This window comes from Salmo salar, chromosome ssa17 (assembly GCF_905237065.1).
Source record: "Salmo salar chromosome ssa17, Ssal_v3.1, whole genome shotgun sequence".
NCBI lineage: Eukaryota > Metazoa > Chordata > Actinopteri > Salmoniformes > Salmonidae > Salmo > Salmo salar.
This window is the reverse complement of record NC_059458.1, coordinates 54,029,822-54,047,301: the sequence shown is the minus strand read 5'-3', so window position 1 is coordinate 54,047,301 and position 17,480 is coordinate 54,029,822. Positions and strand designations below refer to the sequence as shown.

General features: G+C 43.7%; 2 protein-coding genes across 5 annotated transcripts in view; both read left to right on the top strand.

The window, feature by feature from the left end:
* Positions 1-8,448, top strand: part of LOC106576076 (cyclic AMP-responsive element-binding protein 3-like protein 2) — a 30,260-nt gene extending 21,812 nt beyond the window's left edge. The window contains exons 2-12 of the mRNA XM_014152954.2: positions 483-714; positions 948-1,132; positions 1,246-1,321; positions 3,031-3,239; positions 3,576-3,722; positions 4,479-4,537; positions 4,793-4,861; positions 5,360-5,459; positions 6,123-6,246; positions 6,942-7,176; positions 7,377-8,448. Of these exons, the coding sequence (XP_014008429.1) occupies positions 483-714; positions 948-1,132; positions 1,246-1,321; positions 3,031-3,239; positions 3,576-3,722; positions 4,479-4,537; positions 4,793-4,861; positions 5,360-5,459; positions 6,123-6,246; positions 6,942-7,176; positions 7,377-7,449 (1,509 nt within the window). The 3' untranslated portion in view covers positions 7,450-8,448. The remainder of the gene's footprint in view (positions 1-482; positions 715-947; positions 1,133-1,245; positions 1,322-3,030; positions 3,240-3,575; positions 3,723-4,478; positions 4,538-4,792; positions 4,862-5,359; positions 5,460-6,122; positions 6,247-6,941; positions 7,177-7,376) is intronic.
* Positions 8,449-17,334: 8,886 nt separating this feature from the next.
* Positions 17,335-17,480, top strand: part of LOC106576074 (diacylglycerol kinase iota) — a 62,523-nt gene continuing 62,377 nt past the window's right edge. For 2 of the 4 annotated variants that reach the window (XM_045699718.1, XM_045699717.1), the window contains exon 1: positions 17,338-17,480. This exon is cut by the window's right edge and continues 415 nt beyond it. The gene's annotated coding sequence lies outside the window, so the exon portion shown is untranslated. The other 2 variants (XR_006760114.1, XM_014152951.2) reach the window with 2 other exon arrangements.

The following is a 17,480-nucleotide window of genomic DNA, read 5'->3' as shown; positions in this document are numbered from 1 at the left end:
TGTGCATGGAGGAATGTTCTGAGGGTAGGATGGGGGGGATGGAAGGGAGAAGGAGAAGTGGAGAAGGTGGCTGTCAGTCTTGGCCTTTACTCAAAAGTCAAAACGTCTCACCACATTGAGAGATGGGAGCATGAGATATGGCCGCTCTGATTGGTGGGAGCGATATCAGCCTCTATTGTCACAGGAGGAGAGGGGATTTTACAGCTCTATGATTGGCTGTTTGTTGCTGGCCTGGGGGGCTTTTCCTCAAAGGCAAGTGCTGATAGCCATTAAAGAGCTTTATTGGCAGTAATTACAAACTAGCTACAGTTACAGATATATGATATAATAATGACATGGTATATGGTGTAATAACTAGACAGTGTGATGACTAGATGGTATCATGTCTGTGCGCTTAGCCTCAAGTCTGTGTTTCTTATGTGTCTTTTGTCAATCTATCATGAACATCCATATCCCCCCCCACCCCTCTCGCCCTTTAACAGCACTTCACAGACCTCCTGGATGACTTCTCCCAGGATGCTTTGCTGGGCCAGCTGCTGAGCGACCCCTTCCTGTCCGGCCGGGAAGGTGAGGCCATGGACGAGGGGGATGATTTTACCCCGTCCTCCCCACTGCCACCCCACATCCAGGCGGAGCACTCCTACTCCCTGTGTGGGGACTCCCGGCCCCAGTCTCCCGTCTCACATCTGCCTGGGGAGCAGGGGAGTGATGCAGGTGAGAGGAGGAGGACAGAGGGAAGACAGAGGGGAGGGTTTTTGGGCCTCAGTGACAGTTGTAGATTACATGCCGTATTGTAATGTGTAGGATATCTGCGGTATCTCTAACAAAAGAGGGTGGAAATACAGAGATATGTGCATTAGTACGTTCAGGACAAGACACAAACAGTACGTACAGTATCTAAGTGACCGTGTTGATGCCGATGTGTCGTGTCTCTTTCGCTCTATTAGAATCAGATGGTGAGGATTGGCCTGTGGAGCAGGAGGAACAGATGGAGGTGCTGCTGTGTGACCCTCCAGCCCTGCTGCCCACCCTAACCCTCTCCCTGGCCCCTGAGGGCCACATCACTGAGGCCCCGGCCCCACCAGCCCCCAAGCCCAACCCACAGACGGCCACACAGGGCAAGACCAGCAAGGTAAGAAGACATCTAGAGTCACAGCACATGCAGACAGGCACACATGCACTTACAAATACACACACAAACGTATGCACGCGTGTAACGTCTCTCTCTGCTGTCTGATCGTCTAGGCGAAGGAGATTGGTGAGATCCAGATCAAACTGGAGCCTCATGAGGTGGACCAGTTCCTCAACTTGTCTCCTAAAGGTGAGACCTGACACACACCATATCGTACTGCCACACTACTCATAACCTCTCTGTATGTAGTCCCCAGACCTGGGTCAAATATACGTGTCAAATACTGTGCTGACTCTTTCCACCTCATTAAATAATATAATCGTATAATATATGCCATTTAGCAGACGCTTTTATCCGAAGCGACTTAGTCATGCGTGCGTACATTTTGAATATAAATCAAGCACACTTTTAAGTATTTGACAATGTGTATGGTATGTCCAAAATATATATATTTTTAAATACAAACGCTCTGACGAAGTTCACATACGTAAGCTTATTAAAGATCAGTGATACTATCAAGAGCAGTGTGCGGGTTTCTTCTTTTTTTCTAAAATAATACAAACGCAACATGTAAAGTGTTGGTCCCATGTTGCATGAGCTGAAATAAAAGATCCCAGAAATGTCCATATGCACAAAAACCTTATTTCTCTCAACTTTTGTGCACTAATTTGTTTACATCCCTGTTAGTGAGCATTTCTCCTTTGCCAAGATAATCCATCCACCTGACAGGTGTGGCATATCAAGAAGCTGATTAAACAGCATGGTCATTACACAGGTGCACTTTGTGCTGTGGACAATAAAAAGCCACTCTAAAATGTGCAGTTTTGTCACACAACACAATGCCACAGATGTCTTAAATTTTGAGGGAGCGTGCAATTGGCATACTGACTGCAGGGATTTCCACCAGAGCTGTTGCCAGAGAACTGAATGTTCATTTCTCTATCATAAGCCGCCTCCAACGTTGTTTTAGAGAATTTGGCAGTACGTCCAACCGGCCTCACAACTGCAGACCAATGTGTATGGCGTTGTGTGGTCGAGCGGTTTGCTGATGTCAACGTGGTGAACAGAGTGCCCTAGTGGGGTTATGGTTTGTGCAGGCATAAGCTACGGACAACAAACACAATTGCATTTTATCGATGGCAATTTCAATGCACAGAGATACTGTGATGAGATCCTGAGGCCCATTGTCGTACCATTCATCTGCCACCATCAACTCATGTTTCAGCATGATAATGCACAGCCCCATGTCGCAAGGATCTGTACACAATTCCTGGAACATCAACATGTCCCAGTTCTTCCATGGCCTGCATACTCACCAGACATGCCACCCATTGAGCGTGTTTGGGATGCTCTGGATCGAGGTGTACGACAGCATGTTCCAGTTCCTGCCAATATCCAGAAACTTCGCACCGCCATTGAAGAGGAGAAGGAGAACATTCCACAATCACAGGCCACAATCAACAGCCTGATCAACTCTATGCGAAGGAGACGTGTCGCGCTTCATGAGGCAAATGGTGGTCACATAAGATAGTGACTGGTTTTCTGATCCACGCCCCTACCTTTTTTTTTTTAAGGTGACAAACAGATGCATATCTGTATTCCCAGTCATGTAAAATCCATATGGCCTAAGAAATGTATTTCAATTTGACTAATTTCCTTATATGAATTGTAACTCAGTAAAATCTTTGATTTTGTTGCGTGTTGCATTTTTTAAATATTTTGGTTCAGTATAGTTACTATGCAGTGTTGTGCTGCTCTGAGGATCCCCTCTAGCCATTGACGGATGATGTTGACATTAAGTACAATCCAATGTGTAAAGTCTGTAAATGTTAGTGTTGATCGTCTCTAGAGAACGTTTGCAGGTGTGTGACCTGTTTATGTGTGTTTCCCCTCACAAGGTCTGGAGTCTCTGCAGATGCCACCCACCCCTCCCTCCTCCCACAGCAGTGACTCAGAGGGCTGTCAGAGTCCGGTACACGCCAGCACCCCCCAGAGCCCCTCTACCCCCTCCTCTCCCCTCAGCCCTGCGCCCTCCCAGGCCGGCCTCAAGGTGTCTCTGCGCACACCCTCCTCCCTCTCCAACTCCCCTCTTCTCACCGCCCCACACGTAAGTACAACACAGACTGACACCAGGGATGAACTGAAAAGATACAGGGACCCTGTTGTCATAATATGAATCGTTCCTACCTTTCTTCAGGTAATCACTGATCTGAGAGCGATTGGATAAGTTTATGCGAGGTTGTCACCCTATTGCGTTCACCAATCCGACCTGGTCAGATCAGTGACAACCTCATGAAACGGAAGGAATGAGCGATGGAACTATTCAGAGAACAGATACAGGGACGTCACTGAAATAAGATAAAGTTTGTCAGTTTATCTGATGGACTCTGATGACACTTCCTCTCTCCACCCCCATCCCCCCCTTCTCCTCCTCCCCCTGTAGAAGTTGCAGGGCTCTGGCCCTCTCCTGCTGACAGAGGAAGAGAGGAGAACCCTGGTTGCCGAGGGTTACCCTGTTCCCACCAAGCTGCCCCTGTCCAAGGCGGAGGAGAAAGCCCTGAAGAAGATACGCAGGAAGATCAAGAACAAGGTGGGACTTGTGATTACGATTTGTGATTTGAAATGTCAAACAACAGTTAGGAACATAAATATAAACTCAACATGCAACAATGCCATGGATAGGCCTGGGATGGCATAGGCCCAACCACTTAGGAGCCTGACCCACCCGCTGGGGAGCCAGGCCCAGCCAATCAGACTGAGTTTTTCCCCACAAAGGGCTTTAATACAGACAGAAATACTCCTCAGTTTCATCAGCTCTCTGGGTGGCTGGTCTCAGACGATCCTGCAGGTGAAGAAGCTGTATGTGGAGGTCCTTGGCTTGCGTGGTTACACATGGTCTGCAGTTGTGAGGCCGGTTGGACGCACTGCCAAATTCTATAAAATGACGTTGGAGGAGGCTTATGGTAGAGAAATTAACGTTAGATTTCCTGGCAACAGCTCTGCTGGACATTCCTGCAGTCAGCATGCCAATTGCACGCTCCCTCAAAACTTGAGACATCTGTGGCATTGTGTTTCGTGACAAAACTGCACATTTTAGAGTGGCCTTTTATTGCCCCCAGCACAAGGTTCACCTGTGTAATGGTCATGCTGTTTAATCAGCTTCTTGCTATGCCACACCTGTCAGGTGGATGGATTATCTTGGCAAAGGAGAAATGCTCACTCATATATTTAAAACTTTCTTTTTCTGCCTGTGCCAGACATGTAATAACACACTTCAGGGTGATACATTAAAGTGATACTTCCGTGAGCCATAACAGGGGTGTAATTTCGACATCCTTTCTTTCAGATCTCTGCTCAAGAGAGCCGCAGAAAGAAGAAGGAGTACATGGACGCCCTGGAGAAGAAGTGAGTCTTTCATGATGTTCTCATTCAGCTAGAAGTCAAATGTATTGCTTTGGGAATGCGTTTTTTTGGTTTTTTTTGTAATTAATTAGCGTCATTATCAATGCTATAGATAATGACTTTATTATGGCAATGACAATTCATAAAACTCAACGGTGCTTTTACACAAATAGAGTAGTAGCTTCTGTCAAAGCATTGTCTCCTCTAGTTATTATGCCTACTCGCCACTGATCTTGTAATTCCCCCTTTTGTCCACAGGGTGGAGAACTGCTCCAATGAGAACAGCGAGCTGCGCAGGAAAGTAGAGAATCTGGAGTGTACCAACAAGTAAGAGGCATACATTATATAGTGCTCTAGGTTATGTTTCGTGCTTCATCCATTCCTACAATATTAATCCAACCTTGTAAAATTATCACACAGTTCACTGAGTCGAACGGATCGTTATGTTTTGTTATGGTTTCATGTATTTGTGCACGAATACACACCGTGTAACATTGTCTGTGAAGTCATATGTTAGTCCAGTCAAGTGTATAATTCTCTGCTGTTCTGTTCAGCTGTGTGTCTATTTAGCTGTGTGTGTGTGTGTGTGTGTGTGTGTGTGTGTGTGTGTGTGTGTGTGTGTGTGTGTGTGTGTGTGTGTGTGTGTGTGTGTGTGTGTGTGTGTGTGTGTGTGTGTGTGTGTGTGTGTGTGTGTGTGTGTGTGTGTTGTCTTTGGCAGGATGTGTGTGAGTGTCTATGACTAAGCTCCGACCCCAACTTTACCTTCTGCCCTTTCTCTCCCCTTCCCCTTCCACCCTCTCTCCCGTCCTCGTCACATCTCCCTAGGACTCTAATACAACAGCTGCACTCTCTGCAGGCAGTGGTGGCAGGGAAGGTTCCCCGCTCCTGCAAAGTCACTGGCACACAGACCTCCTCCTGCCTCATGGTGAGTCTCCCCAACTCAACGCTCAGCCCTGTGTGTGTGTGCTCGCGTGTGTGTGTGTGTGTGCGTGTGTGTGTGTGTGTGCGTGCGCGCGCGCGCAATTGTGTTTCATATCGATTGGATAACCTATTGTTTTTCATTTTATATAACTCCTGCATGCTCTGTGTGTCAGCTGTTGTGGGAGCCTAATAACATATCATAACATACCATACCTGTTGTGGAGCCTAATAACATATCATAACATATCATACCTGTTGTGGAGCCTAATAACATATCATAACATATCATACCTGTTGTGGAGCCTAATAACATATCATAACATATCATACTTGTTGTGGAGCCTAATAACATATCATAACATATCATACCTGTTGTGGAGCCTAATAACATATCATAACATATCATACCTGTTGTGGAGCCTAATAACATATCATAACATATCATACCTGTTGTGGAGCCTAATAACATATCATAACATATCATACCTGTTGTGGAGCCTAATAACATATCATAACATATCATACCTGTTGTGGAGCCTAATAACATATCATAACATATCATACCTGTTGTGGGAGCCTAATAACATATCATAACATATCATACCTGTTGTGGAGCCTAATAACATATTGTGTGTGTGTGTGTGTGTGTGTGTGTGTGTGTGTGTAGGTAGTGGTGCTGTGCTTCGCTGTGTTCCTAGGGAGTTTCTACTCCAGCCTGGGTCCCTGCTCCTCCATCACAGAGACTGGCCTCTCCAGAGACATGGCCATGCAGGAGTCTTACACAGCTACAGGTACTATAAACACACACACCCACAGTCAGTCACACATTGCACATTCATGTTTCTTAGATTAATGCTGATCTTTTTACAGTGCATGACGTGTGTGTGTGTGTGTATGTGTGTGTGTTAGCGAGGCATTAGCTCTGAATCTCTGAGTGCTGAGAAACTAGCAGTGTTCCGTAATCCTACCAGCCATACACACACACACACACCTTTTGGAGTGTTTTGGCGTGGCCTCCTGGAAGAGTGTACACTTGAATGTCATTATTTCCCCATTCAGAGGGACTATCATTAGCATGATTAAACAGCAGTGCAGCCATTTTATGATGATTGATCTTTGCTCCCCCTGCAGCTCTTCTCCCTCCCACACACCGCCTGTTTGCCACAGAGCCCAGTATTAGTGTTGCTGGCACTCTGCCCCTACAGTAGAACAATCTGTTTGTAGGATATGTACAGACCAAGATTTACTGTTGGTAGGGTTAGGTTTAATGTGTAATCCAGTTCATAAGACTTCATATTGTTAAGAGGGTTGTAGGATTGCATTCGTAGTAGACACGATCATATCAAAGGATTATACCGTCCCTAAAAACCAAAAGACGTTTCAACAAAGAAAGATGTAAAAGATAGGCATGTCATTGAGTACCTTCTCCTTTCTGGACATGATGTGATCAGGTCATTTTCTTTTTTTTACCCATGATCCTTCACAGTGAAGTCCAGGAGCCTGCTGTCCTATGAGGAGAGGGGGCTGGACGAGCCACACTTTCTGGGTCTGGGCGGGGACTATCCTGACCAATTGGAGAGGCCCACAGTTGTCATGGCAGCGTGGCGCTCTGAGAAAAAGCCGCCGAAAGGGGAGGAGTCACATCGTGCTGAGACTCGCCCACCTTTCAGCAACAGCAGTGATACGAACCCACAGAAGCCCCTGCTATTAGACCTGCACAGGTAAGACACACACGTACTCATGCACACACACACACACACACACACACACACACACACACACACACTTATGGTAGGCGATGATATCAGAGACTGTATGAGACAGAAAAAAATAAATAAAAATGTACACGATTCTGGGCTATTGATGTCAGTAAAAGTGTAGTACTGTAGTTTATTATTTGCTTGTCTCTCTTCTGCGCCAGGTCTCTGGAGCAGAGGGTGAACGACAACACTAAAATCATAGAGCTGGAGAGGACAGTCAACGAGACGTCATAGGGTCTACTTCTGACCCCTCACCTTTGACCTTCCCTCTGCAGGAGACGAGGCCCTCTGTATTTATAGAATCTTTTTGGATATCTTTATTGTTTTATCGTATGTAGTTGTTGTTCTTTTATATTGTGTTTTTATTCCATTCCAATAGTACACCACCTTTTGATATATTTTTGTGTTCATACTTTGTTTTTATTTTGCCTTTATTTGCTTCACTTCTTTATATATTTTATGACATCCTTTGCTTTAGCCATTATGCTCTGTTATATTTGAGTGAGGGGTATTTTGTTCTGTATTTCTACGGTGATATTCCCCTTTCATGTGATGGTGGTGTTATGAGAATGGGCCCCGTGGCTCTTTGAATACTCTTCTGATGTCTTCACAGTAATGGGGCTTAGTATCTCAAATGCTATTTTCTTACCATATTCTTTTCCTATTGATTTTGTCAGGATGAATTTAGAATATCACCCTATGTCCTTAAATATGAGTATCTGTCAAAAGCCAAAGGTCTTCGTAGCACATCCTATTTTTGTAAAATATAAATGCCAGCCTGCATGTATGAGGTCAGTAAAAACAATGTTGACTGATGTTGATCGATGGTTGTATGTTGAGACAATCAAGTTTTTCTAATACAGCGTTATGACAAAGTACTTTATACCAGATAATGTGTGTGGGGAATGTGTTGTTTCCTAAACGAAGATACTTTCTCGCCAGAGAAAACACAATGGTGGCCTTGTGACATGTAATGAACCATTAGGATGTTTCTGCTAGGTCATAGTCTCTACCACCTGCACTGTCTGCCACATACACACACACACACATACACACAGATGAACAGAATCATAAGCACTTCTCCTTTAACCTGCACCCTGCAGTCAATCCACTCACACAGCATCCCCCAGAGTCCATTTTATTCTTATTTATTGCATATAAACTGTCTTTATGGGTTCTGTCCTTTTTTGGTTTTTGATTAAAACAAATATTTTTCCGTAGTAAAAGCATCAACTGCAGTGTAAGATTGTCCTGCTTTGAAGTGTTATTGAAGTCCATGTACTGTGTGTTTGAGACTGCAAGCACGCATACACTCACTGTGAGCATGTGTCAGTCAATAATGACATAAGCGTCAGGAGTCGTACTAAGTCCATCCCAAAGGTTTGGCCACCAGCCATTCAAATCAACTTATTCAAATGTTTTAACCCAGTGGTTCTCAACTGGTTTTACCCCGGCACCCAAATAGAATCAAATTGTCTCAGCCGCGATCCAATATTTGCATGGCGATTTTTTGTTTAGTTTTTTTTGTTGACAAAATGCAATCTGGAATTTTTTTACGCTATATTGATAGTACATGTACTAATTATATGACAAGGGAGTCCCTCATTTTTCATTATGCCCATATTCTTGATGAAGAATGTTGAGTTCACTGGTTTGAGACTGCAAAATCAACCAAATCCACCAACTAGTTCTACTGGTTTCTACACACTTTCTACCTGGTTTTAGTCGTTTCAGTTCAGACTGGAGTATTTAAACAAAATATATCAGACACTTTCCAGTTGAGAATCGCTTTTTTAACCCACACTCCATTGTTCAAACAAATGAAAGCTTTTTAACCCACACTCCATTGTTCAAACAAATGAAAGCTTTTTAACCCACACTCCAATGTTCAAACAAATGAAAGCTCTGCCTCTGGACAACGGCTCTATGGACACAACTGGTTTGTCAGTGTGCGGGTGATCGTGCGTGCGTATATGCATATTTCTGTGTGCATTTTGTAAAATGTTGTGTCTGTCTCCCTGCTTGTGAAAGAACTGTCACCCTTGATTATTCTTTTACCTCAAATTACATTAACCTAATTGTATTAAGGCAAAAATGTTCAGACAGACTGATTTGCTTAGAATGAAAGTCTCGTGGTTGGGAGGTTGGATAATAACTGCGTTTTACAGAAAGACGTAAAAACAGACAGATTTGCTATAAACGCAAAAGCATCCTTTCCATTATTCATTCCCATAGTGGGTTATAATGATGCAACTGTCAATTCTGTCCAAAAAGTATTTTTTAAGCATAAAAATTAAATAATGAGCAAGGTGACATGGCCAGCGACCCATGTGCCATTATAAAAACACAATTTCTCTGGTACACTAATCTATAATACGGGTTTGGCTGATCAGTGGGCAACGGCCAAGATCATGGCTCGTAAGAAAACGAAAAGGGTGTCTCTGAATGTAGAACGAGCACATTGTTCATTGTCACCTCACTCAAAACAAATTTGTGGTGGCTAAAACCATGATTTTCTCGAACAGTAAAGTGTATTAACCTCATGATTCCTGTAATGAAAGTGTCTGTCCTGCCACTGTGTCTGTGTCCTTGCTTGAGCCTTCTGTTGTGGTGAGCGAGCCACTCTCCTGTCCCCCCCATCAGCTCGAAAGACAAATGCATTCTGATTGTATAACATTTAAGAATCCAATTGTGGGAAAAACACAGCTTTGGAAGCTTCATCCCCTTGTCTCTGACAAAGAGAGGAGGGTCTCAGCTTTCTGTAGGTAGAATTTTATTTATCAACTCTCAATAGTCAGCTCAATAGAAACTATGTTGACATGGGTAGGAAATAAAATGTACCTTTGGATGAATACATGGCAACTAGCAGTGTGTATTAGAGTTAGCGATCTAATTAATGTGTTTCGTTTCCACTTCCTCAGGTTTTGAACCCCAAATGAATTATCCTATGATATGAGTTAGTTCACATAAAGATGTATGTACCATAAGGTAGAGTACCTTATGGTAAGCTGTAGACCACACTATCTACCAAGAGAGTTCTCATCTACAGTTTATTACTCGTAGCCGTCTATTTACCACCACAGACCGATGCTGGCACTAAGATGGCACTTAACCATCTCTATAAGGCCAACTATCAACAGGCTGGCTCACATCAACAGCATCCTCCCGGATACCCTAGACCAGTGGTTCCCAAATGTTTTGTAGTCCCGTACCCCTTCAAACATTCAACCTCCAGCTGCATACCCCCTCTAGCATCAGGGTCAGCACACTCTCAAATGTCGTTTTTTGCCATCATTGTAAGCCTGCCACACACACACACACTATACGATACATTTATTAAACATAAGAATGAGTGTGAGTTTTTGTCACAATCTGGCTCGTGGTAAGTGACAAAGAGAAGGGTGTGCTTGAAAGGATGCACATAACACTGCAATGTTGGGTTGTATTGGAGAGAGTCTCAGTCTTAAATCATTATCCACACACAGTCTGTGCCTGTATTTAGTTTTCATGCTAGTGAGGGCCGAGAATCCACTCTCTCGTAGGTACGTGGTTGCAAAGGGCATCAGTGTCTTAACAGTGTGATTTTCCAAGGCAAGAAACTCTGAGCGCAGCCCTATCCAGAAATCTGGCAGTGGCTTCTGATTAAATTAAATTTTCACAGAACCGCTTGTTGCAATTTCGATGAATCTCTCTTGTTCAGATATCGGTAAGTGGACTGGAGGCAGGGAATGAAAGGGATAACGAATCCAGTTGTTTGTGTCATCCGTTTTGGGAAAGTACCTGCGTAATTGTGCACACAGCTCACTCAGGTGCTTCGCTATATCACATTTGACATTGTCCGTAAGCTTGAGTTAATTTGCACACAAAAAATCATACAATGATGGAAAGACCTGTGTGTTGTCCTTGTTAATGCAGACAGAGAAGAGCTCCAACTTCTTAATCATAGCCTCAATTTTATCCCACACATTGAAATAGTTGCAGAGAGTCCCTGTAATCCTAGATTCAGATCATTCAGGCGAGAAAAAACATCACCCAGATAGGCCAATCGTGTGAGAAACTTGTCATCATGCAAGCGGTCAGACATGTGAAAATTATGGTCAGTAAAGAAAACTTTAAGCTCGTCTCTCAATTTAAAAAACGTGTCAATACTTTGCCCCTTGATATCCAGCGCACTTCTGTATGTTGTAAACGCATTACATGGTCGCTGCCCATATCATTGCATAATGCAGAAAATACACGAGAGTTTAGGGGCCTTGCTTTAACAAGGTTAACCTTTTTCACTGTAGTGTCCAAAACATTTTTCAATCTGTCAGGCTTCCCTTGGCAGCAAGAGCCTCTCGGAGGATGCTGCAGTGTACCCAAGTGAAGTCGGGAGCAACTGCTTGCACGTGCATTACCACTCCACTATGTTTCCGTCATGGCTTTTGCTCCATCAGTACAGATACCAACACATCTTGACCACCAAAGTCCATTTGATGTCACAAAGCTGTCCAGTACTTTAAACATAGTACTGGTTTGATGTTGTCCTGGTTTGCAGAAGGGGATGTCTTCCTTAATTGACCCCCCCATAAACATAAATGACTTACCAGGAGCTGTACCAGGCCTGTGTGGTGGTTAATTTCTTTACTATCAAATGAGGAGAGACAAACTTATCACACAAGTCAGAGTTATACTTAAACTAAATCTTTATTCACGTATTAATAATAATGGAGCAGGTCAAGTCAACACACACATATAAAGTGAATCGATTGAGTGCTCTACGATAATGATGACTGGTCGACGAATCACCCTCAGATGATTCGTTGAGAGCCCCGAGACAAAAGTACAAAGGTCTTTTATAGCCAAGATACACCCCCTTCAGTCTACATGACAAACAACAGATGTATGGAATGAGTCACAAGGTTAAGATTTGTATGAAAGATACTTATAATTCACAGCAGACAGTAGCTGCTGTAAAAAACTGTTCTCATTGTGTAAATACCAGGGTCTGGCCTTGGAGTCATCTCTCCCTGGTACCTTATAGAACAGAAACATTAACTCATGCTCTGGAATGTGGTCTCTGTAGGTTTTATCACCCAAAAGACATCGTAAATCTCCTGTCAGTGTTAAATCTCCCAGAGGCCCACTTTCAGTTCACACAGACACAATAGAGTTACAGTATAAGAACCCTCTATTCTGTTGCATAAAACAAGCATTTGATGCAATAAAAGTATTATAACATAATCTTGTAATTTCTCTCACACCCGCCACATCTGTTGACTTATCCAGCTGTAACACATATAATTCACTGGCTTGTATGCGAAGCAGTAATTGGTTCAAAACATCTCCTGCCATGTAACTGATGCGTCGTGAAACAGTGTTGTTTGATGGAGTCATTGTCTGTATCGTTTTTTGGGCCTTTTCCCCCAGCATTGTCCCAGCCATATCCGCGGCAGCAGGAAGAATTAAGTCCTCCACAATAGTATGGGGCTTGCCTGTCCTAACTACTCGGTAACTTACCATGTAACACACTTCTAGCCCCTTCTTATTAATGGTATCTGTTGCTTTTATACATGTCTTATTACTCGAAAGTTGTCTTTATTCTTGCTCAAAAAACTCCCGTGGCTTATTTTTCAAATTATCAGGTTTCATTTCTAAATGTCTGCGCAAGAGTGAAGGTTTCCCATGAGAGAGGAACGGTTAAGGTGAATGGAGGTTAATTATTTGACATTGTGTTGTTATTTTGCAGAACACTAGATGGTTTAATTTTATTTTTGGCAGTGAAACGAGGCTACTCAGGCGAGAAAAAAACCTCACCCAAATGTATAACCTTGTTGGAAAATATAAATCTACTATTTGAAAATGTGAGAAAAAAAAAGGAACCAAAATCCTGTTTGGGAATACCTGCCCTAGACCCACTCCAATTTGCATACCGCCCCAACAGATCCACAGATGACGCAATCTCAATCGCACTCCACACTGCCCTTTCCCACCTGGACAAAAGGAACACTTATGTGAGAACGCTGTTCATTGACTACAGCTCATGTTCAACACCATAGTGCCCACGAAGCTCATCACTAAGCTAAGCACCCTGGGACTAAACACCTCCCTCTGCAACTGGAACATGGACTTCCTGACGGGCCGCCCCCAGGTGGTAAAGGTAGGTAACAACACATCTGCCACGCTGATCCTCAACACTGGGGCCCCTCAGGGGTGTGTACTTAGTTCCCTCCTGTACTCCCTGTTCTCCCACGACTGCATGGCCAAACAGGACTCCAACACCATCATTAAGTTTTCTGACGACACAACAGTGGTAGGCCTGATCACAGACAACGATGAGACAGTCTATAGGGAGGAGGTCAGAGAACTGGCAGTGTGGTGCCAGGACAACAACCTCTCCCTTAATGTGAGCAAGACAAAGGAGCTGATCATGGACTACCGGAAAAGGCGGGCCGAACAGGCCCCCATTAACATAGACGGACGGGGCTGTAGTGAAGCAGGTCGAGAGTTTCAAGTTCCTTGGTGTCCACCCCACCAATGAACTATCATGGTCCAAACACACCAAGACAGTCGTGACGAGGGTATGACAAAACATTTTCCCCCTCAGGAGACTGAAAAGATTTGGCATGGGTCCCCAGATCCTCAAAAAGTTCTACAGTGGCATCATCAAGAGCATCCTGACCGGTTTCTTCACCGCCTGGTATGGCAACTGCTCGGCATCTGACCGCAAGGCTCTACAGAGGGTAATGCGTACGGCCCAGCACATCACTACCCCCAAGCCATCAGACTGCTGAACAATTAATCAAATGGCCGCCGGACTATTTACATTGACACCCCCCCTGTTTTGTACACTGCTGCTACTCGCTGTTTATGATCTATGCATAGTCACTTCACCCCTACCTACATGTACAAATGACCTGAACTAACCTGTACCTCCGCACACTGACTCGGTACCGGGACCCCCTGTATATAGCCTCGTTATTGTTATTTTATTGTGTTACTTTTATAATTTTTTACTTTGTTTGGTAAATATTTTCTTAAAACTTCTTGAACTGCACTGTTGGTTAAGGGCTTGTAAGTAAGCATTTCAGGGTAAAGTCTACAGTCGTGGCCAAAAGGTTTGAGAATGACACAAATATACATTTTCACAAAGTCTGCTGCCTCAGTTTGTATGATGGCAATTTGCATATACTCCAGAATGTTATGAAGAGTGATCAGATGAATTGCAATTAATTGCAAAGTCCCTCTTTGCCATGCAAATGAACTGAATCCCCCAAAAACATTTCCACTGCATTTCAGCCCTGCCACAAAAGGACCAACTGACATCATGTCAGTGATTCTCTCGTTAACACAGGTGTGCGTGTTGAGGAGGACAAGGCTGGAGATCACTGTCATGCTGATTGAGTTCGAATAACAGACTGGAAGCTTCAAAAGGAGGGTGGTGCTTGGAATCATTGTTCTTCCTCTGTCAACCATGGTTACCTGCAAGGAAACACGTGCCGTCATCATTGCTTTGCACAAAAAGGGCTTCACAGGCAAGGATATTGCTGCCAGTAAGATTGCACCTAAATCAACCATTTATCGAATCCTCAAGAACTTCAAGGAGAGCGGTTCAATTGATGTGAAGAAGGCTTCAGGGCACCCAAGAAAGTCCAGCAAGTGCCAGGACCGTCTCCTAAAGTTGATTCAGCTGCGGGATCGGGGCACCACCAGTACAGAGCTTGCTCAGGAATGGCAGCAGGCAGGTGGGAGTGCATCTGCACGCACAGTGAGGCGAAGACTTTGGAGGATGGCCTGGTGTCAAGAAGGGCAGCAAAGAAGCCACTTCTCTCCAGGAAAAACATCAGGGACAGACTGATATTCTGCAAAAGGTACAGGTATTGGACTGCTGAGGACTGGTGTAAAGTCATTTTCTCTGATAAATCTCCTTTCCGATTGTTTGGGGCATCCGGAAAAAAGCTTGTCCGGAGAAGACAAGGTGAGCCCTACCATCAGTCCTGTGTCATGTCAACAGTAAAGCATTCTGAGACCATTCATGTGTGGGGTTGCTTCTCAGCCAAGGGAGTGGGCTCACTCACAATTTTGCCTAAGAACACAGCCATGAATTAAGAATGGTACCAACACATCCTCCGAGAGCAACTTCTCCCAACCATCCAGGAACAGTTTGGCTGCCATCTGTCACGTCCTGACCAATAATAGTTGTTATTTTCTATGGTAGAGTGGTCAGGACGTGACAGGGGGTGTTTTTGTGTTTGTTCTATGTTTTTTCTTTCTATGTTGTAGTTCTAGTTTGTCTATTTCTAGGTTGGGGTTTATTGGGTTGACCTTCAATTGGAGGCAGCTGGTCCTTGTTGCCTCTAATTGGAGGTCATATTTAGTAGGGGTGTTTCTGCATGTTGTTTGTGGGTGATTATATTTTGTGAGTGTGTATGTTCCTCCTGCGTCACGTTTTGTTGTTTTTCCCTTCAGTGTTTTGTTAGTGCATTTCAGTTTCACGTTTAAATAAATATGTGGAACAACTACGACGCTGCATTTTGGTCCAATCCTTATAACAGCCGTGACACCATCAGTCAGGATGTGGCCCAGAAGTTAATTGACAGCATGCCAGGGCGGATTGCAGAGGCCTTGAAAAGAAGGGTCAATACTGAAAATATTGACTCTTTGCATCAACTTCATGTAATTGTCAATAAAAGCATTTGACACTTATGAAATGCTTGTAATTATACTTCAGTATTCCATAGTAACATCTGACAAAAATATCTAAGGACACTAACCGGGCTGTCTGCATTGTGTCCCGGCATCCACCACCCGCCAACCCCTCTTTTACACTACTGCTCCTCTCTGTTCATCATATATGCATAGTCACTTTAACCATATCTACATGTACATACTACCTCAATCAGCCCAACTAACCGGTGTCTGTATGTAGCCTCGCTACTTTTATAGCCTCGCTTCTGTATATAGCCTGTCTTTTTACTGTTGTTTTATTTCTTTACTTACCTATTGTTCACCTAACACCTTTTTTGCACTATTAGTTAGAGTCTGTAAGTAAGCATTTCACTGTAAGGTGAAACACCTGCTGTATTCTGCGCACATGACAAATAAACTTTGATTGATTTGATTTGATATTTGTGTCATTCTCAAAACTTTTGGCCACGACTGTACACTTGTTGTATTCGGCGCATGTGACAAATAAAGTTTGATTTGATTTGAATTAGGAAATTCTGGGGTCCTATTTTGACTAGGGTGACCCGTTGTTCCTGATTTCTAGTGACAATCCCATATTCTTGTGGCCTGTCCCCGGCTAGATCGGTCTCTGAAATTGTCCCCGATTAGCCCTCAGAAAGAAAAAAGCAACTCTGAAGTTAAATTGAGGCAGATTTTTCAATAATCAAATGCCGTATCCAATCATATTTGCATGTAAAAATGATGTCTATCCCTGTTCCGAACTCATTTGCTCCTACGGTTTCGCTGCAGACCCTTTATGAGAACGTTTGATCAGTGATACATTGTAACCACTGCATGAACAACTACGTCCATGGCTAGAAAGTGCATCCAACAGCATAGGCTACCAAACTTGAGTGATTGTAAAATTGCTAGTTAGGCAAAGATTTATAAGAAAATTGTGGATGGGTAATTGATTTCTGTGTTATAAATAATATAAGTGTTTCAAAGTACTATCGCGAAATGTTATAGTTTAATATATGTAGTTCCATCCATGCCATTGTTTTTTTTGGTTTTTTTTCGCACAGCTACACTGGTCATCTTAATTGTATATATCAACTAGTCTAATTGTCAACTCGAAATTCATGACAATCACTAGAATAGGTTGCACATCAAAATATATTGAATCATGCATTCCTGCTTCCACGGCTTAGATTAAATAACTTTTTTTTTTTTTAAATACCTCAGTAGTCTATGTATTGCACTTCTTAATGAAGGACTATGATTGACTTAGGCTGACCAAAATATGGGCTGGTTCCACCAACAAAGTTCGTGTCACCAGTGACACCAGGGGGAAATGAGTTGGCTGTGCGCAGGGTGCTGTGGGCTGGTGTGGATGAAATGCCAGGGCCGATTTGTTGTCCCAGTCCACCCCTGCTCTGCCCTACTTTTACCAAAGTGATGATGCTGAGGCACGGTGAGGAGGAGCAGGAGTATCCCACAATGCCCTTGTCGGGGCCGGAGATGGATGCTGCCTGCTGCAGCTCGTGAGCTTCTGTTGAGCTGACGCTTGTTGATGCCGCCACAGCTCGTGCTACCATTTCTAGACAGTCAGCTCGCAC